At 39.5% G+C, this 26,351-nt stretch overlaps 2 protein-coding genes across 10 annotated transcripts in view; both read left to right on the forward strand.

Annotated features, from left to right (window-relative positions):
• Positions 1-313: 313 nt before the first annotated feature.
• On the forward strand, positions 314-10,711 carry LOC133568774 (phospholipid hydroperoxide glutathione peroxidase-like). Its single transcript, XM_061920909.1, has 7 exons — positions 314-438; positions 2,794-2,888; positions 4,195-4,339; positions 6,896-7,047; positions 7,512-7,536; positions 10,106-10,165; positions 10,234-10,711. The coding sequence occupies exons 1-7, from the start codon at positions 331-333 to the stop codon at positions 10,267-10,269; spliced, it is 621 nt and encodes a 206-aa protein (XP_061776893.1). The 5' UTR covers positions 314-330; the 3' UTR covers positions 10,270-10,711.
• A 3,288-nt stretch (positions 10,712-13,999) lies between these two features.
• LOC133568772 (phosphatidylinositol 4-phosphate 5-kinase type-1 alpha-like) overlaps positions 14,000-26,351 on the forward strand; it is a 47,995-nt gene continuing 35,643 nt past the window's right edge. For 6 of the 9 annotated variants that reach the window (XR_009809672.1, XR_009809671.1, XM_061920905.1 and 3 more), the window contains exons 1-2: positions 14,001-14,221; positions 14,303-14,359. Coding sequence is in view for 6 of the 9 variants with exons in the window: in XM_061920905.1 (XP_061776889.1) it covers positions 14,152-14,221; positions 14,303-14,359 (127 nt within the window). In the remaining 3 variants the exon portion in view is untranslated. Of the gene's footprint in view, positions 14,222-14,302; positions 14,360-16,250; positions 16,422-21,110; positions 21,207-23,515; positions 24,180-26,351 lie in introns of those variants that run through there. The other 3 variants (XM_061920902.1, XM_061920903.1, XM_061920906.1) reach the window with 3 other exon arrangements.

Below are 26,351 nucleotides of genomic sequence, written 5' to 3' on the forward strand. Positions count from 1 at the left end.
GGACTATTGCACATTTAACTGCATTCCTATTGCAATTATTTGAGATCAAGGGCAAAAACAGCCATCTTTCCTAAAATTATATGGCGCTCTCTGCTGGACAAAAGGCAGAACTACACGGGACATCCTTTCATTCTGTGATCAGCGTTACTGTTCTTTAAATGCCATTTTTAAATTCGTATTCGTTCCGGCCAAACCCTTGATTCGTCTTGCTTTTAAAATGCACATAGATGACAGTAGAGCGCTTGTATTTGTGATCTTTCCTGGGAATTTTAAAAGTCATGCGTTGCTTCAGGCCCACACATGCGCAGTAGTTGGCTGTGGGCGTGGCTTATGCGTGACGTAACAGCAGTGCTATCACCAGTCATGTGGCTCCGGCGGTCTTTACAGTCCTCCGTGTTGTTGGGCGTGTTGTGGAGCAAAGGACTGCTGAGAACCATGGTACGTCATTTAAACGTCATGTAGATCAAGTTTTTTTATCTATTCATTTTTATATTTACGCGTATAACTTGTCAGCTGATGTCCGAGCGCTTAACGACAACTAAGCTATTTTTAAAGGATGGTGTTACACCAAAATGCGTCCGACGCTAATACGCAGCTTATGTCTTATTGTGCTGTTGTTTAAAAAATGTAAAACATTTGCTTGTGTCTCTGTAATGCTAACATCGGGATTTGCATTGTTATCTTTTTCAAGATAGCTTCGTGTTCCTGCCCCATTTAATTATTAGCTATGAATTAAAATTCACTTCTGGTAAAGCTGTTCAAATGTTTTTTTTTCGATGATTAATTTGTATGTATTGTGACGTCCATCCATTTACTACCGCTTGTCCCTTGCGGGGGAGGGACAAGCGATAGAATAGAATATACAAACCCCGTTTCCATACGAGTTGGGAAATCAATCAATCAATCAATGTTTACTTATAATCGTGTTAGATGTAAATATAAACAGAATACAATGATTGGCTAATTCTTTTCAACCCATATTCTGTTGAATATGCTACAAAGACAACATATTTGATGTTCAAACTCATAAACTTTTTTTTTTGTAAATAATAATTAACTTAGAATTTCATGGCTGCAACACGTGCCAAAGTAGTTGGGAAAGGGCATGTTCACCACTGTGTTACATCACCTTTTCTTTTAACAACACTCAATAAACGTTTGGGAACTGAGGAAACTAATTGTTGAAGCTTTGAAAGTGGAATTCTTTCCCATTCTTGTTTTATGTAGAGCGTCAGTCGTTCAACAGTCCGGGGTCTCTGCTGTCGTATTTTACGCTTCATAATACGCCACACATTTTCGCTTGGAGACAGGTCTGGACTGCAGGCGGGCCAGGAAAGTACTAAGAAACCACGCTGTTGTAACACGTGGCTTGGCATTGTATTGCTGAAATAAACAGGGGCGTCCATGATAACGTTGCTTGGTTGACAACATATCCTGCTCCAAAACCTGTATGGACCATTCAGCATTAATGGTGCCTTCACAGATGTGTAAGTTACCCATGCCTTGGGCACTAATGCACCCCCATACCATCACACTTGCTGGCTTTTGAACTTTGCGCCTATACCAATCCGGATGGTTATTTTCCTCTATGTTCCGGAAGACACCACGTCCACATTTTCCAAATATAATTTGAAATGTGGACTCGTCAGACCACGGAACACTTTCCACTTTGCATCAGTCCATCTTAGATGATCTCGGGCCCAGAGAAGCCGGCGGCGTTCCTTGGTGTTGTTGATAAACGGGTTTTGCTTTGCATAGTAGAGTTTTAACTTGCACTTACAGATGTAGCGACCTACTGTAGTTACTGACAGTGGTTTGATGAAGTGTTCTTGAGCCCATGTGGTGATATCCTTAACACACTGATGTCGGTTTTTGATGCAGTACCGCCTGAGGGATCAAAGGTCCGTAATATTATCGCTTACGTGCAGTGATTGCTCCAGATCCTCTGAAGATTTTACGGACTTTAGATGGTAAAATCCCTAAATTCCTTGCAATAGCTCGTTGAGAAATGTTGTTCTAAAACTGTTCGACAATTTGCTTACAAATTGGTGACCTTCGCCCCATCCTTGTTTGTGAAAGACTGAGCATTTTTTGGGAAGCTGCTTTTTTAGCCAATCATGGCACCCACCTGTTCCCAATTAGCCTGCACACCTGTGGGATGTTCCAAATAAGTGTTTGATGAGCATTTCTCAACTTTATCAGTATTTATTGCCACCTTTCCCAACTTCTTTGTCACGTGTTGCTGGCATCAAATTCTAAAGTTAATGATTATTTGCAAAAAAAAATGTTTTATCAGTTTGAACATCAAATATGTTGTCTTTGTAGCATATTCAACTGAAATGGCTTGAAAAGGATTTGCAAATCATTGTATTCTGTTTATATTTATATCCAACACAATTCCCCAACTCAAATGGAAACGGGGTTTGTAATAGAATGGACTTTATTGTCATTATATTTGCATAAAATGAGATTAAGGACTCCAATTTAAGGTGTGGTAGTGGAAACAAATATGGAATAAAAATAAATCACATAAGTAATAAAGATAACAAATAAGAATTTATAGAAAATGGATGGATGGATAGTTATTTATTTGTTGTCAAAATGACAGGTGGCAACATAGCTGCGGGTCAAAATGCACTTAAAAGTAAAAAGAGAAATCATTCCTCTGCTGGCTCTTTGTATCCGAGTTTACGCAACAGTTATTGCGTTTTGCTACTGCTCTGCCTGGCCTTTCTTGAACTTTCACCCATGTACTCAAACACACACACTCACCTTTCCTTCACTTTCACACAGTGTGCAAGCGCGAACGATTGGCAATCTGCTAAGTCAATTTATGACTTCTCTGCCAGAGATATCGACGGCAATGAGGTGTCCTTGGAGAAATACAAGTAAGTCGTTGTCAGTTTGAATGATGCAACATCTCCTATTGTTCCGACACTTATTACTACGCCCAGATATACACACAAACACAGTACATACCTCCACACTCAAAGAGTGGAGGTATGTCAAACATACATATACACATACATGTACATATACATTCACTGTACAAATATACATATACATGTACATATACATTCACTGTACAAACATACATGTACATATACATTTACTGTACAAACATACATGTACATATACATTCACTGTGCAAACATACATGTACATATACATCCACTGTACAAACATACATATGCAAATACATGTACATATACATTCACTGTACAAACATACATGTACATATACATTCACTACAAACATACATATGCACATACATGTACATATACATTCACTGTACAAACATACTTGTACATATACATTGACTACAAACATACATATACACATACATGTGCATATACATTCACTACAAACATACATATACACATACATGTACATATACATTCACTGTACAACATACATATACACATAGTGTTCATATACAAGTACATATACATACATACACTCGTGCATATACTCACGTTTCATCGAACATATATTAATGTTGTTGCCCGAGGGGAAACTGGGTTACACACGGCACACTGACAAAGCTGAAACTATCATTAATACAACAATCTACAAGGTTGATACAGTTGGTTTCTCTTTCTTCCCGTCCATTTGTCTGCTTTGTTTTGTATGTAAAGTTATCATTACGTATATGTATTGTTGCATTTGAACAACTGTATTGTTGATAATATAGGTCATTATTTTTATTATTCATTATCAATAGTGATATTTCCATTGGTATTTGTATTGATCCATTTGTAGTGTTATAATGCTCATTGTCATTTCTGTATTATTATTTATTTCACTAACTGCTTCTTTGCAATCACTTTTATTATATTTTGTACATATTTGTACATATCCTATTTGCTGATGTTGTTCTATTGTTGTTGTTGTTGTCTCTCTGTCTATCCCCCTCTTGTCCCTGCAATTTCCCCTCCTGTCTTCCTTTTTTTCTCTTCCTATCCCCTCCTGCTCCGGCCCGGCTGCACCAAATAATAATATAAATACATTTAATGAAGCCAAAGACAAATAGGGCAACAAGAGAAGCATCCCACACTTCTCTTTTGTAAAGTAAATGTTTAGAGCAGATATGGGCATCTACCCTCTACATCAAAAATATGATTTGCCTGAGAAGCTGGAGAGGATAAAAAAAAATGGATTGATTTGAGAATGTCTGTGTGCTTTCTCTAACAGGGGTTATGTCTGCATCATTGTAAATGTGGCCTCCAAATGAGGAAAGACCACAGTGAACTACACTCAGCTGGCGAAAATGCACACTTCCTACGCTGAGGCTGGTTTACGCATCCTGGCATTCCCATGTAATCAGTTTGGAGGACAGGTAACTTCAGCTACTATCATTAAAGGGGAACATTATCAGCAGACCTATGTAAGCGTCAATATATACCTTGATGTTGCAGAAAAAAGACCATATATTTTTTTTACCGATTTCCGAACTCTAAATGGGTGAATTTTGGCGAATTAAACGCCTTTCTATTATTTGCTCTCGGACCGATGACGTCAAAACGTGACGTCACCTAGGTAGTCAATCGCCATTTTCCCAAACACATTACACGCAGCAAGTCAAATCAGCTCTGTTATTTTCGACTGTTTTCCGGTACCTTGGAGACATCATGCCTCGTCGGTGTGTTGTCGGAGGGTGTAACAACACGATCAGGGACGGATTCAAGTTGATGCATAGAATGTGCATCAATTAGCACGGAATGCTAATCGATGCTAACATGCTATTTAGGCTAGCTGTGTGTACATATTGCATCGTTATGCCTCATTTGTAGCTATATTTGCATCCAGCCTTGCCTCCATCCACATTTAATGCAAACAAACACATACCAATCGACGGATTTAAGTTGCTCCAGTGTTAAGAGATGCGAAAGTCCCTTGTTTGGTCCGCACATTTTACCGGCGATGCTACGACAGACATGGCACAGAGATGAATGGATACCCTGCGACACTCAAAGCAGATGCATTTCCAACGATAAAGTCAACGAAATCACAAAGGTGAGTTTTGTTGATGTTATTGACTTATGTGCTAATCAGACATATTTGGTCGCGGCATGACTGCCAGCTAATCGATCGTTTGGTCTGCACATTTTACTGGCGATGCTAAGGCAAACATGGCCGAATAGCGTCAATAGCTTTTCGCTCAATAGCTTCAGTTTCTTCTTCAATTTTGTTTTCGCTACCTGCCTCCATACTCTGACCATCCGTTTCAATACATGCGTAATCTGTTGAATCGCTTAAGCCGCTGAAATGCGAGTCTGAATCCGAGCTAATGTCGCTATATCTTGCTGTGCTATCCGCTTGGATAACATGTATATCACTGGATGACGTCACAGGAAAATGGACGGTGGCTTCACAGATCAGGCACTTTAAAACCTTTTTTCGGGATATTCTATGATGGGTAAAATAAAAAAAGAAAAAGAAAATAAGCCCCTGGGAACTGATTTTTATTGGTTTTAACCCTTCTGAAATTGTGGTGATGTTCCCATTTAAATATGCCTATCAGTCACAATGTAAAACACACACACATGTTTTTTTGTTTTTTTATTTTTTTATGCTTTCTAATTAGTAAAAATGCATCAAGAAATAGGTGGCTCACCATGCAGCTAATGGTAGTGCACCATGAAACCCTCTAAAACAGACCTGGGCAAAATAAGGCCCGTGGATGTGGCCCGTTAAGCTTTTTAATCTGGCCCGCCGGAGATTCCAAAATCCATCCATCCATCCATTTTCTACCGCTTATTCCCTTGTGGGCTCGCGGGGGGCGCTGGCGCCTATCTCAGCTACAATCGGGCGGAAGGCGGGGTACACCCTGGACAAGTCGCCACCTCATCGCAGGGCCAACACAGATAGACAGACAACATTCACACTCACATTCACACACTAGGGCCAATTTAGTGATGCCAATCAACCTATCCCCAGGTGCATGTCATTTTTTGTTTTATTTAAGATGGAAAGTGTAGCTGCCATTATGATGTGCACTCATCTTTTCTAATGACCCTAAGTCTTCAACTGTACTAAGTCTTTACGTGTCTGCACTTTTGCATCATATACTGTGGTTACTATGGTCATCTAATGAGTTACTATGGTCATCTAATTAGTTACTATGGCCATATAGTTAATTACTATGGTAATATAATTAGTTATTATGGTCATCTAATTAGTTACTATGGTCATCTAATTAGTTACTATGGCAATATAAGTCACAGCAGCTCAGACGAGGCACCAAGCAGTGTGGGTGGGGAGCGTTTCCACTGAGTGTCAGCCTGAGATGTGGGTGTCAGGGACTGACGCAGAAGGGGATTTTTTACAACCAAGTTCTAAAGCTTAGTGATGTATCGCACATATCAGACTGTAGGTGGTTTTATTTTTTTACCCTTTGCGTTCATATTTCGCTGCGTTTGTTGCATTTTTTGTTGAGTTTCGCTGGATTGTAAAATATGTGGATGGAGAGGGGGTGTGACGTTCGTATGTTGTCAATATTCAGTGTTTTATCGGTCATAGTTAATATTGTCAATCCCACATTCTTTATTTTTATGTACATTCTCGGTCCCTCATTCAGTAAAAAAATGTAAAATCCCATTCAGTTTTGAAAGGCGGTCTGTCATTAAGTTTTTAGCATAAAATCTGTTATGTTTTGACTCGGGGAGATGACGGCAGACTGACACCAGAGAGTGTTAATGTACAATAAACCCAAGTTGTCTAGTTTGTTCAACATTTTATTTAAGGACTAAATGATAATAATAAACATATGTTTCATGTACACTAACTTTTTTTGTTACAATAAAGACAGAAAAGTATTTAGAAAAGTATTGAAATACATATTGGTATGGGGACAACACTAGTGTACAATAATGTATGTATGTCTTGCTCCTAGGAGCCTGGAACTGATGCAGAGATTAAAGAGTTCGCCAAAGGCTTTAGTGCCGAGTTTGACCTCTTCAGTAAAATTGATGTGAATGGAGACAACGCTCATCCTCTTTGGAAGTGGATGAAGGCGCAGCCAAAAGGAAAGGGTTTCCTGGGAAAGTAAGTTATTTAAAAAAAAAAATTGACGATTTATTTAATGATTGTGTACCTAATTAATATGATTACATTGTAGGGGTGCAATGGTGGTCGATCTGCCCTCTTTATATCAAAATATTTTTGAATTACACTTTTTGTTAATATATTTGTGTTGATATCACTTCTCAGATATAACATGTACTAAAAGAAACTACACTTTTTCTTCAAATTATTTTTGGTTTTGCGGATAAACCATTTTTGTTCCTGAAATGTTTTATTATTTCTAACTTTCAACTTTGGGAGGAACTAAAGTTGTTCTCTCGCACCGAAACACAACTGAAAACCGTGCACCTGCACCATTGCACCCCGAGCATTTCATAAATACTGTAGATGTGATCTTTAAAACAAATCAGAAGTCAATACCAATATCTGTCTTTTAAAGTTAGTGATGTTCTTTACCAACATTGTCTTATTTTCTTTCTTCACAGTGCAATCAAATGGAATTTCACCAAGGTAATTTTCTTTTACATTGCAGCTTTGCGCTATGTTTTTTTTTTCTACAAAACCCAAAAGCAGTGAAGTTGCAAATAAAAAGAGAATACATTAATTTGCAAATCCTTTTCAACTTCTATTCAATTGAATAGACTGCAAAGACAATATATTTCACTTTCAAACTGGTAAACTTTGTTAGTTTTTTGCAAATATTAGCTAATTTGTAATTTGATGCCTACAGCATGATTAAAAAAGCTGGCATAAGTGGCAAAAAGACTGAGAAAGTTGGGAAATGCTCGTTAAAGATTTATTTTGAACATCCTACAGGTGAACAGGTTAATTGGGAACAGGTGGGTGCCATGATTGGCTATAAAAGCAGCTTCCATGAAATGCTCACTATTCCCAAAAAAGGACGCGGCGAGGGTCACCACTTTGTCAACAAATGCCTGGGCAAATTGTTTAAGAACAACATTTCTCAACCAGCTATTGCAAGGAATTTAGGGATTTCACCATCTACGCTTCGTAATGTCATCAAAAGGTTCAGAGAATCTGGAGAAATCACTGCACGTAAGCGACAATGCCAAAAACCAACATTGAATGCCTGTCACATTGGATCTCTCAGGCGATACTGCATCAAAAAGCCACATTAGTGTGTAAAGGATATCACAACATGGGCTCAGGAACACTTCATAAAACCACTGTCAGTAACTACAGTTGGTCGCTACATCTGTAAGTGCAAGTTAAAACTCTACTATGCATAGCCAAAGCCATTTATCAACAACACCCAGAAACGCCGCCGGCTTCACTGGGCCCAAGCTCATTTAAGATGGACTGATGCAAAGTGGAAAACTGTTCTGTGGTCTGAGGAGTCCACATTCCAAATTGTTTTTGGAAACTGTGTACTCCGGACCAAAGAGGAAAAGAACCATCCCGACTGTTCTAGGATCAAAGTGTAGAAGTCAGAATGTGTGATGGTATGGGTGTGTATTCGTGGCCAAGGCATGAGTAACATACATCTGTGAAGGCACCATTAATGCTGAAAGGTACATACAGGTTTTGGAGCAATCCGAGCGACGTTATCAAGCAAGACAATGCCTAGCCACGTGTTACAACAGCGTGGCTTTGTAGTAAAAAAGTGCAGGTACTAAACAAGCCTGCCTGCCTATCTATCTATCTATCTATCTATCTATCTATCCATCCATCCATCCATCCATCCATCCATCCATCCATCCATCCATCCATCCATCCATCCATCCATCCATCCATCCATCCATCCATCCATCCATCCATCCATCCATCCATCCATCCATCCATCCATCCATCCATCCATCCATCCATCCATCCATCCATCCATCCATCCATCCATCCATCCATCCATCCATCCATCCATCCATCCATCCATCCATCCATCCATCCATCCATCCATCCATCCATCCATCCATCCATCCATCCATCCATCCATCCATCCATCCATCCATCCATCCATCCATCCATCCATCCATCCATCCATCCATCCATCCATCCATCCATCCATCCATCCATCCATCCATCCATCCATCCATCCATCCATCCATCCATCCATCCATCCATCCATCCATCCATCCATCCATCCATCCATCCATCCATCCATCCATCCATCCATCCATCCATCCATCCATCCATCCATCCATCCATCCATCCATCCATCCATCCATCCATCCATCCATCCATCCATCCATCCATCCATCCATCCATCCATCCATCCATCCATCCATCCATCCATCCATCCATCCATCCATCCATCCATCCATCCATCCATCCATCCATCCATCCATCCATCCATCCATCCATCCATCCATCCATCCATCCATCCATCCATCCATCCATCCATCCATCCATCCATCCATCCATCCATCCATCCATCCATCCATCCATCCATCCATCCATCCATCCATCCATCCATCCATCCATCCATCCATCCATCCATCCATCCATCCATCCATCCATCCATCCATCCATCCATCCATCCATCCATCCATCCATCCATCCATCCATCCATCCATCCATCCATCCATCCATCCATCCATCCATCCATCCATCCATCCATCCATCCATCCATCCATCCATCCATCCATCCATCCATCCATCCATCCATCCATCCATCCATCCATCCATCCAGGCAGGCTAAAATATGAGGCAGGAGACTGTTGAACAACTTAAGCTGTACATCAAGCAAGAATGCGAAATAATTCCACTTCAAAAATGTGTCTCTTCAGTTCCCAAGCCTTTACTGAGTGTTGTTAAAAGGAAAGGCCATGTAACACACTGGTAAAAATGCCCTTTTTTGACGTGTGTTGCTGCCATTACATTCTAAGTTCATGATTATTTGCCAAAAATACCAAAGTTTGTGAGTGTGAACATGACATATCTTGTCTTTGCAGTCTGTTCAATTGAATATAAGTTGAAAATGATTTGTTGTATTCTCTTTTTATTTAGCATTTACACAAGGCGACCACTTCCCTGCTTTGGGGTTTTGTATATTGAGAGCTGCAGTGCTATTAAATCCAGGACTACAGTCCCTGAAGTCCCATCTAAATGTGTTGTGTTCCAGTTCCTAATTGACCGACAGGGACTTGTGGTGAAGCGTTACGGCACGACAGACGATCCTGTGGTAAGTTGATGTTTTCATGCTTTACTTGGAGTAGGATTGCCAACTGTCTCCTGCCGGGTGTTCTGCAGGTGGTGGAGAAGGATCTGCCGACTTACCTCAACTAGTGCAGCCATCCCCCGTGCGCGTGGTGGTCCAAGGATCTATCGTATGGACTGAAGGGTTTGTGGCATGTGGGGGTCTGGACCAATGACGGCCTGTCTGTAAACCCAGAACTTGGGCAAGGCAGGCCTGATGACTCAGTGTGCAACTTAACTTCAGACTCCCTAGTCCAGCAACCTCTCATGCTATACCAGTAGATTCCTGGATGATCCAGCACAAAGCCATTCCTTCTTTTCCCAGAACGCATCAAACCTCTCGTTAAAGTCTCATTTGAGCGTGCATTAGACAGCTGTGTCCGTAGTAAGATGTCACAAACTCCAAACTACTGATTGTGTTTGCACTGAACTGCAGAATGATTGCTAGATGCCATTATCAGTGATGTCTTTAGCTGCCATTCATGCAAGTCCTCCACTAGACCAAAGTATGTCCAATAAATTAAGAATGACATGCTTTTGTTTGTTAGATTTAATCAACATCGTTTGGATGACTATAATATTGTTTCTGGCCTAGTGGTTAGAGCAGGGGTGTCCAAACTTTTTCCACTGAGGGCCGCACACTGAAAAATCAAAGCAAGCGGGGGCCATTTTGATATTTTTTTTATTTTAAAAACCAATACAATATATGTATAAAACATATACATTCAGGCCTCCACTCAGTCCCCTGTAAGATTTTGGTCAAAAAAATATTAAAAATGTGTCATTATTCAGTATTATTATTTGTATTATTTTTCAAGTTTTAAATCTCTAGATCAGGGGTAGGGAACCTATGGCTCTAGAGCCAGATGTGGCTCTTTTGATGACTGCACCTGGCTCTCAGATAAATCTGAGCTGACATTGCTTAACGTGATAAGTATTGAATAATTCCACTTGTAATAAGTGTTCAAAATAATGTTTAAAACATTCTCATGCATTTTTAGTCCATCCATCAGTTTACTACCGCACCTGTTTAAGAAGTTGCGTTAAGAAGTTATTTATTTATTATTGGTTAATGTGGGGCTTGTCCTCCTGGGGGTTCTTCAGACCACCAAGCACCGACATGAGAGCCCGTTTCAGGGTTACAATATTGTTTCATTTTTTAATAAGTCTCCCAGTTGTTTTCCAGCAATTTTATTTTTGTCTTTCGTTTTCGCTCGCGCTCTGGCTCCAGCCCCAACCCCGTCTCTCCTCCTGGCTGCTGCTTATAACAGAGCGACAGGTGATTAGATAACAAGGCTCAGGTGGGTCATCTACGCAGCTCTCGCTGATTTGTGTGCCGGTCCTGGCACACCCCAGTTCACTGCAGGCCCGCGGGCCACGCCCCCTCCACAGTTAGCTTCAGAATAACAATGTTATTACAAAGAATAAGAGACCTATTATACTCTAAAAATGTTGGTCTTACTTAAAAATGCACACGTTTAGTTGTGTTCAGTGTTAAAAAATATTATATGGCTCTTACGGAAATACATTTTAAAATATTTGGCTTTTTGGCTCTCTCAGCCAAAAAGGTTCCCAACCCCTGATCTAGATCAACATTACGTCATTCTGTCAATATAACATTTTTAAAGATTTAAGTTGTATGCCCTTTTTGTCAAAGAAAACCCTGTTTTTTATGGAAAAAACACAAAATATGCTATATTTTCACCCAATAACATTTTTAAGTGGAATATTTGAGATTGTATAAGAATTGGAGCCTTAAAAAGGTCAATTACTCATATTGCCATTGATTTTATTTTTTTATTTTTGAGCAATGACACTTAAAAACAAATCACATTAAAATTATTGGGATCAAAAAGGCTGCGATGAGGTGGCTACTTATCCAGGGTGTACTTCGCCTTCCGCCTGATTGTAGCTGAGATAGGCACCAGCGCCCCCCGCAACACCAAAGGGAATAAGCGGTAGAAAATGGATGGATGGATGGGATCAAAAAGGGTCCTACTCATTGAAGTGTTTAAAAACATAAATTGTATCTTTTTTTTTACTGTTTACTTTTAACACAATAATCTCAAGATCACTTTCAGATCCATCCGTCAATTATAAGTTGCATTGTTGTTTATATATAGCAAACACAAAACATGCAAAATTTCCCCCCAAAAATATCTCAAAGTGGAATATTTATTGTGATTTTTTTGGAGCCTTGAATATGTCAATAATTCATAATGACATAGATTTTGATTCATTATTATTTTTTAAAGAAAGAAACAGCCTGCATGGCAGCTTTGTGTTATTCGAGTAAACATTGCAACATTTAAAGGTTCCTTTCCACCTGTTTGCTCGTTCATAACACTTTTTATGTTTTAAATGTTTTTAAATTGTATTTTTAAACTGGGCCGTTAAAAAATGGCCCCCGGGCCGCACTTTGGACACCCCTGGGCTAGAGTGTCCGCCCTGAGATGGGTAGGTTGTGAGTTCAAACCCGGGCCGAGTCATACCAACGACTTTAAAAATGGGAGCCATTACCTCCCTTACTCAGCATCAAAGCTTGGAATTGGGGTTTAAATCAGCAAAAATGATTCCCAGGCGCGGCCACTGCTGCTGCTCACTGCTCCCCTCACCTCAAAAGCAGATAATAATTTCACCACCTAGTGTGTGTCATCATTGCTACTTTAACTTTTTACTTAATTAACTTTAAATAAAATGTTGAACATACTAGACAACTTGTCTTTTAGTCGTAATTAAACAAACAAAGACTCTGCACTAACATATTGTGTCATTTTTACACCTATTATTATGAGGGACAAACTGTAAAAATGGATTATTATTCTACTTGTTCATTTACTGTTAATATCTGCTTATTTTCTCTTTTAACATGTTCTATCTACACTTCTGTTAAAATGCAATAATCACTTATTCTTCTCTTCTTTGATATCACACATTCGTTTTGGATGATACCACACATTTAGGTATCGTTGCGATACCAAGTAGTTACAGGATCATACATTGGTCATATTCAAAGTCCTCATGTGTCCAGGGCGTATTTACTGATTTTGTAAACATAATATGAATTTAAAGGATTCTGTGACGCTAAAAAATATCAATGTAATCACAGTAGTATCGACTAGATACACTCCTGCACTTGGTATCATTACAGTGGATGTCAGGTGTAGATCCACCCAAAGCATTTGTTTACATTATGACGGAAGTGAGCTATTGTATCCTACGGTGTGGAGTGAAGCCTGTTTACCTATTCCTCGTCCTCCAGTGATAATGCTACATGTAAGAAACCTACTTCATTTGTCACCATGGATACCGGGATTAGTGATATAGAAGTAGCTAAAACACTGTGGATGAATGTTAGCCGCCTTACCTTTATCTTGACTTTTTACACCAGAATGCGTCCATTCTCCCTTTTCTGTCTACACACTGTTTCTGCTTGTAAGTACTCTGTGTGTGTGCGCTGCCCAACATGCTCCTCTGCTCGTAAAAGCAGCAATATCATGACGTGACGATGTGGGCGACTGGTACTTTTTAACAGGCGGTATAGTACCGAATTTGATTCATTAGTATCGCGTACTAGTCCCGCTATACCGTACAACCATTGTCCATCCATCCATCCATTTCCTACCGCTTGTCCCTAGGTGGTGGTTCCTATCTCAGCTGAATTGTATGTAAAAGCGCGACATAAATATACATAAAAAACATCACTTTGACTTAAAACACATTCTCAAATTAAATATGCCAAACATTTTTTTTCCTGCGCGGTGCAAAAAAAGCACACTGGTTGTCTTGTCTCTGACGTCACCACCGCGATGACGTCACGACTGAGACGTCGCTCGGTGTGCTGCTTCGTCGCCGGCGAAATGACGCACGGCGCCAGATTCTCTCGCCGCCCAACAGCCCGGTCCTCCTATTTTCGGCGCATGGAACGTATTTAATATCGGCACCATGGAGGTCGTCGTGTGAGGAGCCGGCATGGAGGCGGGAGGAGGAGGCAGGCTGGAGGAGGACCCTTGCCTCGGTCTGCACCTGCACCTGCACACAGGTGTGTATGCTCCACTCTGTGTCTATATGTGTTGTTGTTGTTGCTTTGAAGTATCCCTTTGACCGTCACGTGTCTTCACAGACCAGCAGGCTGCCGCGACCAAGGACAGCGGCGGAGAAACATCAACAACACCCGCAGGTCAGCAAGCACACTTGGGAGTATTTCGCCCCTAAATGGGAGTTAAATGCCATTTAAGACGTTGGAATGAATAATAGGGTGATGGTCAGAAGACAAGCACATCCTCTCTACAAAATGTAGAATTCTCCATGATCATCTTGTGTATCCTCCATGATGACGATGACGTAATAACACAACACGGAATTATAACATAATCCAAGCACGATAATCCACTGCTGATATCAGCTCCAGGAGTGGTGAACACGTCGATATTTATAAATTGTGTTGAGGTTACGTGTGATCAGCATCAGACTGCCCGCGTTGTGCCACAGAGAGCAACATGGTGCACTTTAGTAATGTAGTTTAGAAATGTAATTATCTTCTTTGCTGAGCCACGCAGCTCTCAGCTGAACAATAGTTCGAGAGACGCAATAATGACAACTATTAATGATCAATCACCATGAAATATTACTAATTGTAATGATCATAAAAGTGTAATTGATGACTGCACTTAAGTCATGACATGTTTGATCAGGGGTGAGCACATTTGTTTATATATATATATATTTATGTATATATATTTTATATATATATAATGTATTTATGTATAAATGTACATTTATTAATATATATGTTTATATATTTCTGTATGTATATAAGTTTGTCCAAATATATATATATATATATATATATATATATATATTTATATATATATGTGTATATATATATGTACATAAATATATATATATATATATATATATATATATATATATATATATATATAATCCATCCATTTTCTACCGCTTATTCCCTTTTGGGGTCGCGGGGGGCGCTGGCGCCTATCTCAGCTACAATCGGGCGGAAGGCGACGTACACCCTGGACAAGTCGCCACCTCATGGCCAATAGATGTGTATAAATATGTATATGTATATATACATATGTGTATGTGTATATTATATATGTATATATATGTGTGTGTGTATATAAGCGCTATACAAGTACAACCCATTTATTTATTCATTTATATATATATATATATATTTACACACACACACATGTGTGTGTGTATATATGTATGTGTATAAATATATGTATATATAACTATTAATGTATATGTGTATACATATATGTATATATGTACGTGTATATGTAACTATATATATGAATGTATTTATATATATGTGTGTGTATACAGTATGTATATATATATATATATATATATATATATGTATGTATGTTTGTGTGTATATAGCTATACACATACTGTCTATATACATGTATGTATACATGTTTATGTGTATATATTATACATATATGTATATATATGTATATATTTATATATGTACATATATATATGTATGTATACATATATACACATGTGTATATATACACGTATACATATATATATATAGACAATGTATAAATATATATATATATGTATATATATTTATATATATATGTATATATATATATATATATATATATATATATATATATATATATATATATATATACATAATCATTTAAACACCATAATAATTATTTAATGTTTATGTTTCTAAGTAAAGTATATTGTGTGTCTGTTGTTTATGTATTTATTAAAAAATTATTTCCAAAATACTTTTTTAGCACATAAACCAGTACCAGGATAATAAACATGATCATTTTTTAGTCGCAGCAATTTCCCCATTTGAAACTTCTCTACCTACTCATTAATCACATGTAAAATTCAGCCTGTTAATCATTGTTTAATTACAGACTATCAATCAGAAGAGGTCATAACAAAATAAACCATTAACAATGTCATATTTTGCAGTGAACTGTAATTACCCGATGTGGGCTGCAGGGGGCAGCATTTAACATCGTCTCTGTGTCAGCAAAGAAGAAGATGAGTTCGTTCAAAGAGTCTTTCTTCCTCCTCCATTGTTGCCGCCGCCATTATCTTACACTTCATTACATTTATAACAAAATAAGTAACAGAATAATTAGCAATTGTGAGACGATTTTTTTTTTTTTTTGACTAAACCGAATGTTAAGCGTAGGGCTATTATTTTGAAGACGCCAACCAGATGTGTGCGATTGGTAGGAAAACAGCCTTGACACATTATGACCAAATTCTGCGATAAATGTGACTTTAGATTTGTTGTCTACCGTCTTTGTTTCTGCTGACTTTGTATTATCTCACTAAAGCACTTAGAGTAACAATCTGCATTTTATGGGATCACAATGAGAAACCTTGGAGTGGACCGCAGATGTTGGCCTAATAGTTAAGCATAATAGTGTGAGAGTCCAGTCCATAGTGGATCTAACATAATAGTGAGAGTCCAGTCCATAGTGGATCTAACATAATAGTGTGAGAGTCCAGTCCATAGTGGATCTAACATAATAGTGTGAGAGTCCAGTCCATAGTGGATCTAACATAATAGTGTGAGAGTCCAGTCCATAGTGGATCTAACATAATAGTGTGAGACTCCAGTCTATAGTGGATCTAACATAATAGTGTGAGAGTCCAGTCCATAGTGGATCTAACATAATAGTGTGAGAGTCCAGTCCATAGTGGATCTAACATAATAGTGTGAGAGTCCAGTCCATAGTGGATCTAACATAATAGTGTGAGAGTCCAGTCCATAGTGGATCTAACATAATAGTGAGAGTCCAGTCCATAGTGGATCTAACATAATAGTGTGAGATTCCAGTCCGTATTGGATCTAACATAATAGTGTGAGAGTCCAGTCCATAGTGGATCTAACATAATAGTGTGAGATTCCAGTCCGTATTGGATCTAACATAATAGTGTGAGAGTCCAGTCCATAGTGGATCTAACATAATAGTGTGAGAGTCCAGTCCATAGTGGATCTAACATAATAGTGTGAGAGTCCAGTCCATAGTGGATCTAACATAATAGTGTGAGAGTCCAGTCCATAGTGGATCTAACATAATAGTGTGAGAGTCCAGTCCATAGTGGATTTAACATAATAGTGTGAGAGTCCAGTCCATAGCGGATCTAACATAATAGTGAGAGTCCAGTCCATAGTGGATCTAACATAATAGTGAGAGCCCAGTCCATAGCGGATCTAACATAATAGTGTGAGAGTTCAGTCCATAGTGGATCTAACATAATAGTGAGAGTCCAGTCCATAGTGGATCTAACATAATAGTGAGGGTCCTGTCCATAGTGGATCTAATATAATAGTGAGAGTCCAGTCCATAGTGGATCTAACATAATAGTGTGAGAGTCCAGTCCATAGTGGATCTAACATAATAGTGAGAGTCCAGTCCATAGTGGATCTAACATAATAGTGAGAGTCCAGTCCATAGTGGATCTAACATAAGAGTGTGAGAGTCCAGTCCATAGTGGATCTAACATAATAGTGTGAGAGTCCAGTCCATAGTGGATCTAACATAATAGTGTGAGAGTCCAGTCCATAGTGGATCTAACGTAATAGTGTGAGAGTCCAGTCCATAGTGGATCCAACATAATAGTGAGAGTCTAGTCCATAGTGGATCTAACATAATAGTGAGAGTCCAGTCCATAGTGGATCTAACATAATAGTGAGAGTCCAGTCCATCGTGGATCCAACATTATAGTGAGAGTCCAGTCCATAGTGGATCCAACATAATAGTGAGAGTCCAGTCCATAGTGGATCCAACATAATAGTGAGAGTCCAGTCTATAGTGGATCTAACATAATAGTGAGAGCCTAGTCCATAGTGGATCTAACATAATAGTGAGAGTCCAGTCCATAGTGGATCTAACATAATAGTGAGAGTCCAGTCCATAGTGGATCCAACATTATAGTGAGAGTCCAGTCCATAGTGGATCCAACATAATAGTGAGAGTCCAGTCCATAGTGGATCTAACATAATAGTGAGAGTCCAGTCCATAGTGGATTTAACATAATAGTGAGAGTCCAGTCCATAGTGGATCTAACATAATAGTGAGAGTCCAGTCCATAGTGGATCCAACATTATAGTGAGAGTCCAGTCCATAGTGGATCCAACATAATAGTGAGAGTCCAGTCCATAGTGGATCCAACATAATAGTGAGAGTCCAGTCCATAGTGGATCTAACATAATAGTGAGAGTCCAGTCCATAGTGGATCTAACATAATAGTGAGAGTCCAGTCCATAGTGGATCTAACATAATAGTGAGAGTCCAGTCCATAGTGGATCTAACATAATAGTGAGGGTCCTGTCCATAGTGGATCTAATATAATAGTGAGAGTCCAGTCCATAGTGGATCTAACATAATAGTGTGAGAGTCCAGTCCATAGTGGATCTAACATAATAGTGAGAGTCCAGTCCATAGTGGATCTAACATAATAGTGAGAGTCCAGTCCATAGTGGATCTAACATAATAGTGTGAGAATCCAGTCCATAGTGGATCTAACATAATAGTGTGAGAGTCCAGTCCATAGTGGATCTAACATAATAGTGTGAGAGTCCAGTCCATAGTGGATCTAACGTAATAGTGTGAGAGTCCAGTCCATAGTGGATCCAACATAATAGTGAGAGTCTAGTCCATAGTGGATCTAACATAATAGTGAGAGTCCAGTCCATAGTGGATCTAACATAATAGTGAGAGTCCAGTCCATCGTGGATCCAACATTATAGTGAGAGTCCAGTCCATAGTGGATCCAACATAATAGTGAGAGTCCAGTCCATAGTGGATCCAACATAATAGTGAGAGTCCAGTCTATAGTGGATCTAACATAATAGTGAGAGTCTAGTCCATAGTGGATCTAACATAATAGTGAGAGTCCAGTCCATAGTGGATCTAACATAATAGTGAGAGTCCAGTCCATAGTGGATCCAACATTATAGTGAGAGTCCAGTCCATAGTGGATCCAACATAATAGTGAGAGTCCAGTCCATAGTGGATCTAACATAATAGTGAGAGTCCAGTCCATAGTGGATTTAACATAATAGTGAGAGTCCAGTCCATAGTGGATCTAACATAATAGTGAGAGTCCAGTCCATAGTGGATCCAACATTATAGTGAGAGTCCAGTCCATAGTGGATCCAACATAATAGTGAGAGTCCAGTCCATAGTGGATCCAACATAATAGTGAGAGTCCAGTCCATAGTGGATCTAACATAATAGTGAGAGTCCAGTCCATAGTGGATCTAACATAATAGTGAGAGTCCAGTCCATAGTGGATCTAACATAATAGTGAGAGTCCAGTCCATAGTGGATCCAACATTATAGTGAGAGTCCAGTCCATAGTGGATCCAACATAATAGTGAGAGTCCAGTCCATAGTGGATCTAACATAATAGTGAGGGTCCTGTCCATAGTGGATCTAACATAATAGTGAGAGTCCAGTCCATAGTGGATCTAACATAATAGTGAGAGTCCAGTCTATAGTGGGGCCTGCAGGAGATCATCTTGAGTGGAGACAGGTCAGCAGTGCAGAGACGTCCCCAACTGATGCACAGATGAGTGGTCCACCCCGTGGACTCCCGACTTTGAAGAGCTAGCGCTTTGTCTGTGGTCACCTGAGAACCTCTCCACGTCACAGCAGAAAAGAGAGACGGCAGATCAACTGGTCTAAAAAGGGGGTCTATTCAAAGGCTAGAGTATACAAATGAGTTTTAAGATGGGCTTTAACTTATGTTTCTACTGAGGTAGCATCTCTAACTGTTACTGCTAGAACATTCCGGAGTACTTGAGCCCCAACAGAAAACGCTCTGCAGACTTTTTGGGGGTCTGGAAGTCACTAATAAGCCAGAGTTCTTAGAACACAGATTTCTTGCCAGGACATTTGGTACAATTTCGCCTATAAAACGCTCTAAGAACCATCCAAAATTGCGTGTAAGTAACGTAGTAAGAGGTATGGTATTTAACGTAGTATCGGGCACATTCATGATTACAAGTAATATTTACAGTATTTTTCCTTAATTTCTTTCCTTGGCACATAGGAATGAAACGAGGGCTACTTCCGCCAACAAAGAAGAGGACTTTCCGTGTTTGCGAGCACTAATGGCGGATTTCGTGACATCATTGGCGCGTTATCATGTAGCACTGTCACTAACTTTTTCAAATAAGAACATAACGCAGTGACTCAACTGATGGGATGATTGTATCTTTCAGCACTCGTGCTCTCCTTGAGCTGATAAATTCAGAATAATTCTCGCTCCTCGTCAAATTTTACGCTGCATTCCGTTTGTTGAGCGCTACATCGGATTAAGTGGTAGCGTGTTGTTTTTCCAAGTCTCAGTTTGCCGCCATAACCTTCTACTGTACAGAGGAGGTATGATTTCTAATCCAGCATGGACTTTCCCTAACTCAAAGGTAATACAACAGTGCCAGGAACCGCTCAAGTTCCTAATTTTTGTGGCGGGTCGCAACCAACGTTATTTACATTTCAAGCTAGCTTTCTACTCGCTAGTGGTCGGAGGAGCAGAGCGAGGGTGGCAATGTGCCAAGATGCCATAAAAGTAGTTCCTCTGTGTTAGCTTTTACGATAACAAACACACGTTTGCTTTCTTGGCGGGTTTTGGATGTTTTTGAATGCTTTATAGGCGAAATAGCCAAATCCCATTTACTTGCACTGTTAGCCACCGTATATTAGCATTTTTTACCCCACTATTTAGAAGGCATAAACAATTGTCTCACATAAAGTTTTTCTTTAACATGTTCATTTTCATTGAGTAATTTTTGTTGTGATTGTTCTGAACTCCTGTTTCAATGTTAGTGTTGTAGTGAGCAACATATTGCTGCCCCTGCGGAGGTCTGCATGAATGGAGCTCAACGCCCTGTTTATTTTTAGTAGTTGCAACTGTTACGTTCTGGACGCGTTGCTGCGATGGTTGCGTTCTCTCGGAGACAGAAGGACAAGCAGGAACGTGGCAGAAGCAGCTTGCAGGTAGGAGTCTATCTTAATTCTTCAGGGCAGGACAACAAATACTAAAACTCAGATGCCAGTTAAGCGCGGAGCCGAAAAAAACCCTAATATTTGCCAAGGACGAACAGAGAAAAAGGCCCAAACTAGGAAAAATACATGAGTGTAAATAGGAACCAAAAGTAAACGAAAGGAAAGAGTAAAGAACAGACCGACTAAAACATAGGAAAAAAGTATTAAACATAGATCAAGACATGACCTGGGCAACGGCTCATGACAGTACCCCCACCTTTTAGGGACGCATACCAGACGTCCTAAGGAAGAAAACAAAAAAAGTCCAAAGTCACAGGTCCATGGATGACTTGGCCAACGTCCGGTCGTCCTGAGAACGGGAGAGGTAGCGGTTTTCCACCTCTGTTACCTTCGCCATCAACCGTTTCTAAGTCTCCATCGCCTTCGTAGGGTGGTCTCTTCTTCGTCCACCAAGAAATACCATGGCTGCGTGCTTTCGTTCCCATCTCCTCGATAATCCCCTTGCTAGTCCTTGTCGGAGAGGAACTCTTTGTTTGGCTGGGTCAGTCTGGTACGTCCTCTAGGCATTGCTGCGATGGTTGTCTTCTCTTGGAAGCAGAAGGAAGAAACTCGGACGGCGACCCGGGCAGCGTAAAAAGACAAAAGATTTGTGTTTAACATATCGGTTTCGGGCCGGAGACGCAAGGGAGAAGCAGCTGTCTGTGCTTTGGTCTGATAAAGAGGACTTACAAGTGGGGACAACTTCCGGGTGTCCTGAGAACGGGAGAGATAGCGGTTTTCCACCTCTGTTACCTTCGCCATCCAGCGTTTCCAAGCCTTCATAAGGAGTTCCACCTCGGTTTCTTCTTCGTCCACCAAGGAATACCAGAGCTGGGTGCCTTCACTCTCATCTCCTCGAGGATGCCTTGCTTGTCCTTGACGGAGAGGAACACTTTTTTTGGCTGGGTCAGTCTGGTACATCCTGTAGGCATTGCTGCGATGGTTGTCTTCTCTCGGAAGCAGAAGGAAAAAACTCGGACGGCGACCCAGGCAGCGTAAAAAGACAAAAGATTTGTGTTTAACATACCGTGTTCGGGCGGGAGACGCAAAGGAGAAGCAGCTGTCTGTACTTGGGTCTGATAAAGAGGAGTTGCAAGAGGGGGCAACTTCCGGGCGTCCTGAGAACGGGAGAGGTAGCGGTTTTCCACCTCTGTTACCTTCGCCATCAACCGTTTCCAAGCCTTCGTAGGGACTTCCACCTCGGTCTCTTTCTTGTTTAAGAGGAACACTTTGTTTGGCTGGGTCAGTCTGGTATGTTCTGTAGGCATTGCTGCGATGGTTGTCTTCTCTCAGAAGCAGAAGGAAAAAACTCGGATGGCGACCCAGGCAGCGTAAAAAGACAAAAGAATTGTGTTCAACATACCGGGTTCGGGCTGGAGACGTAAGGGAGAAGCAGCTGTCTGTACTTGGGTCTGATAAAGAGGACTTGCAAGAGGGGACAACTTCCGGGCGTCCTGTGAACGGGAGAGGTAGCGGTTTTCCACCTCTGTTACCTTCGCCATCAACCGTTTCCAAGCCTTCATAAGGAGTTCCACCTCGGTCTCTTCTTCGTCCACCAAGGAATACCATAGCTGGGTGCCTTCGCTCTCAACTCTTCGAGGATGCCTTGCTTGTCCTTGTCAGAGAGGAACACTTTTTTTTGGCTGGGTCAGTCTGGTACCTTCTGTAAGCATTAATGTGATGGTTGTCTTTTCTCGGAAGCAGAAGTAAAAAAAACTCAGACACTTGACAAGTGTGGAGCCAAAAAAACAAAATAGTCGGCAAGGGCAAACAGCGAGAAAGTTTTCAACTAGGAAAAATATACCAGCGTGGTGAAAACAAGAACCAACATTGCGAAGAGCGAGCAATGACCCAAAGACTTGTGCTGAATGTCTGAGAAATAAAAAGAACTGGTGGGAACAATAATTAATAAACGAGGGCAGGTGTGGCGAATTAAAGTCCATGGCAACCAAAAGTAGATGAAAGGAAAGAGGTTAGAGAACACAAAAACATAGGAAAAAAGCTACTAAACCTAAACCTAAGACGTGACCTGGGCAAGGGATCCTGACCCACAGGGCTACAGTGGCAGGGGTCAACTAAGTTCCGTTCTAGTTATCTTCTTAAAGGCTCAACGTTCAATGAAACTCTTGGAACAAGAAGCTAATTAGTAGATCTGATCTAATTAGAGTGTGCAGGCAGACAGTATAAAGTGTCCAGGGAGTGCATCATTCCTTGAATGTTTTCTTTACAACTCTCTACACAATCTTTTAATAGAAATATGTACTGTTGTATTTTTGATATATTACCTCCTCTGTTCTTAAAGAGAATCGTCTCTCGTTTCGTTCCATCTGTCCTCCGTCTGTGTTCTTCTGAATATTTACAGACAAAATGATTGTGTGGACTTGTTTTGATCTTGAACAATAGACGCTAATTGAGCCGAATTCTCACAGAAGGATTTACTTGCATCTGTGAGCAACTAATGAGGAGTTATTTTTGTTTCGTGCAGCCGCTGTTCAGTCTCGGCGACGTTTGCTTCAACGTGACTTCAAAGTTTGTTATCCCTGACCGTGGCCTCAATCTTCACCCTGGCGTGACCGCGTAAGAAGTTAACATGACGATGCAAACCAAGGAGCTGTTAACGGGTCTTCGGTACGACTTCCACCACAGCGTCCGTCCTGGCTTCTACAAGCCAAGAACCAACTCAAGCCTCTCGTTGGCGGCAGCCCTGGGTCCTAATCCCCGTGTGTGGTTTCCAGACCTCGGCCAATGGCAGCACTCAGATTAGGCAGGAAGTCAATCCAATAGTGTTTTCCTTAGTCGGGACAACTGCGACTTGTCTGAGAATAGACAACTCAAAGCGTTAAAACTGCAGTAGTTTGATTGGTTCGGCCAACTTTTCTGTTTGGGACTATCAGATGTTTGATGAGCACTGAACTCCTCTGCTTGGTGAGTTTGCTTCCCATCTATTAAGAGCTGTTGATGATTAATCAATCCAAAAATAATATATATATTCATTGTTATAATTGTATACTTTTAATTTCATGCATGCCAAATGATTACAGTGGATTTATTCCACAAATTGTCATGCTGACACTCAAATAGTACTTGAACGTGTGCTCGTATTAAACACATGCAAAACTTCTTATTGTTAACTAAAGAAAACATATAGAAATGACTACACGAAAAATATCATTGAACATATTAGTCAATCAAATTAAGTGCTGTCAAATGACTATTTTTCCAATTTAGAATATTATTAGGAACAACAAGAGGACAAGATCAACATATATACAGTATGTACAAATATGATACTACAAGTGATATCAAAGACGCAGTTAGTGAAATAAATAATACTACAGAAATGACGATAAACATTATTACACTACAAATTGATCAATCAATACCAATAGAAATAACACTATTGATACTGAATAATAAGAATAATTACCTCTCTAATCAACAATAACAATACATATATTTCATGATAACTTGAGCTACAAAAGAAAGCAGAAAAATGGAGGGGAAGAAAAAGAATCCGACTCTATTAACCGTGTAGATATTTATAGTAACAACAGGTTATATTTTGTCAGTGTGCCATGTGTTACCCAGTTTACCCTCGGGCAACAACGTTAATATATGATTGATGAAACTTGATTATATGCACGAGTGTATGTATGTATATGTACTTGTATATGTATAGTATGTGTATATGTATATGTTTGTACAGTGAATGTATATGTACATGTATGTGTATATGTATGTTTGTGCAGTGAATGTGTAAGTACAGTATGTGTATATGGTTATACAGTGAATGTATATGTACATGTATATGTGTGTTTGTACAGTGAATGTATATGTACATGTATGTTTGTACAGTGAATGTATATGTACAAGTATGTGTATATGTATGTTTGTACAGTAAATGTATATGTACATGTATATGTGTGTTTGTACAGTGAATGTATATGTACATGTATGTTTGTACAGTGAATGTATATGTACAAGTATGTGTATATGTATGTTTGTACAGTAAATGTATATGTACATGTATATGTGTGTTTGTACAGTGAATGTATATGTACATGTATGTTTGTACAGTGAATGTATATGTACAAGTATGTGTATATGTATGTTTGTACAGTGAATGTATATCTACATGTATGTGTATATGTATGTTTGTACAGTGTGGATATATGTATCGTATGTATGTACTGTATTTGTGTATGTATGTGCGGGTGTATGTACTTATGTAAGCAAATATATTCCTAATGCAATTCGATCCCCGCTTCCGCCATCTTAGTCACTGCCGTTGTGTCCTTGGGCAAGACACTTTACCCACCTATTAACACCAAAACGTTGTATACATGTTTCGGTGTTAATACGTCATATATATCTATATAAGCTATGTTTTGGTGTCAATACGACATACTGTATATACTATGTTTTGGTGGTAATAAGACATAAATATACTATGTTTTGGTATAAATACGACAAATTTAAATTCTATGTTTTCGTGTCAATACGACAAATATATATACTTTATTTTGGTGTAAATACGACATATATACTATTTTTTGGTGTTAATACAACATACATATACTATGTTTTGGTGTTAATACGACATGTATATATGTATATATATATATATATATATATATATATATATATATATATATATATATGTTATGTTTTGGTTTGAATGTGCCATATGTTTTGGTGTGAATACGACATAAATATACCATTTTTTGGTGTTAATATGACGTTTTTATACATGTATACTTTATTTTGGTGTTAGTACAACATATTTGGTGTGAATACGACATAAATATACCATGTTTTAGTGTTAATATGACGTATATATACATATATACTTTATTTTGGTGTTAGTACAACATATTTGGTGTGAATACAACAAACATATACTATGTTTTGGTGTTAATAGGACATACATGTACTATGGGACGGAATAGTTCGGTTGGTAAAGTGGCCGTGCCAGCAACTTGAGGGTTCCAGGTTCGGTCCCCGCTTCCGCCATCCTAGTCACTGCCGTTGTGTCCTTGGGCAAGTCACATTACCCACCTGCTCCCAGTGCCACTCACACTGCTTTAAATGTAACTT

This window comes from Nerophis ophidion, linkage group LG14 (assembly GCF_033978795.1).
Source record: "Nerophis ophidion isolate RoL-2023_Sa linkage group LG14, RoL_Noph_v1.0, whole genome shotgun sequence".
NCBI classification, from domain to species: Eukaryota; Metazoa; Chordata; class Actinopteri; order Syngnathiformes; family Syngnathidae; genus Nerophis; species Nerophis ophidion.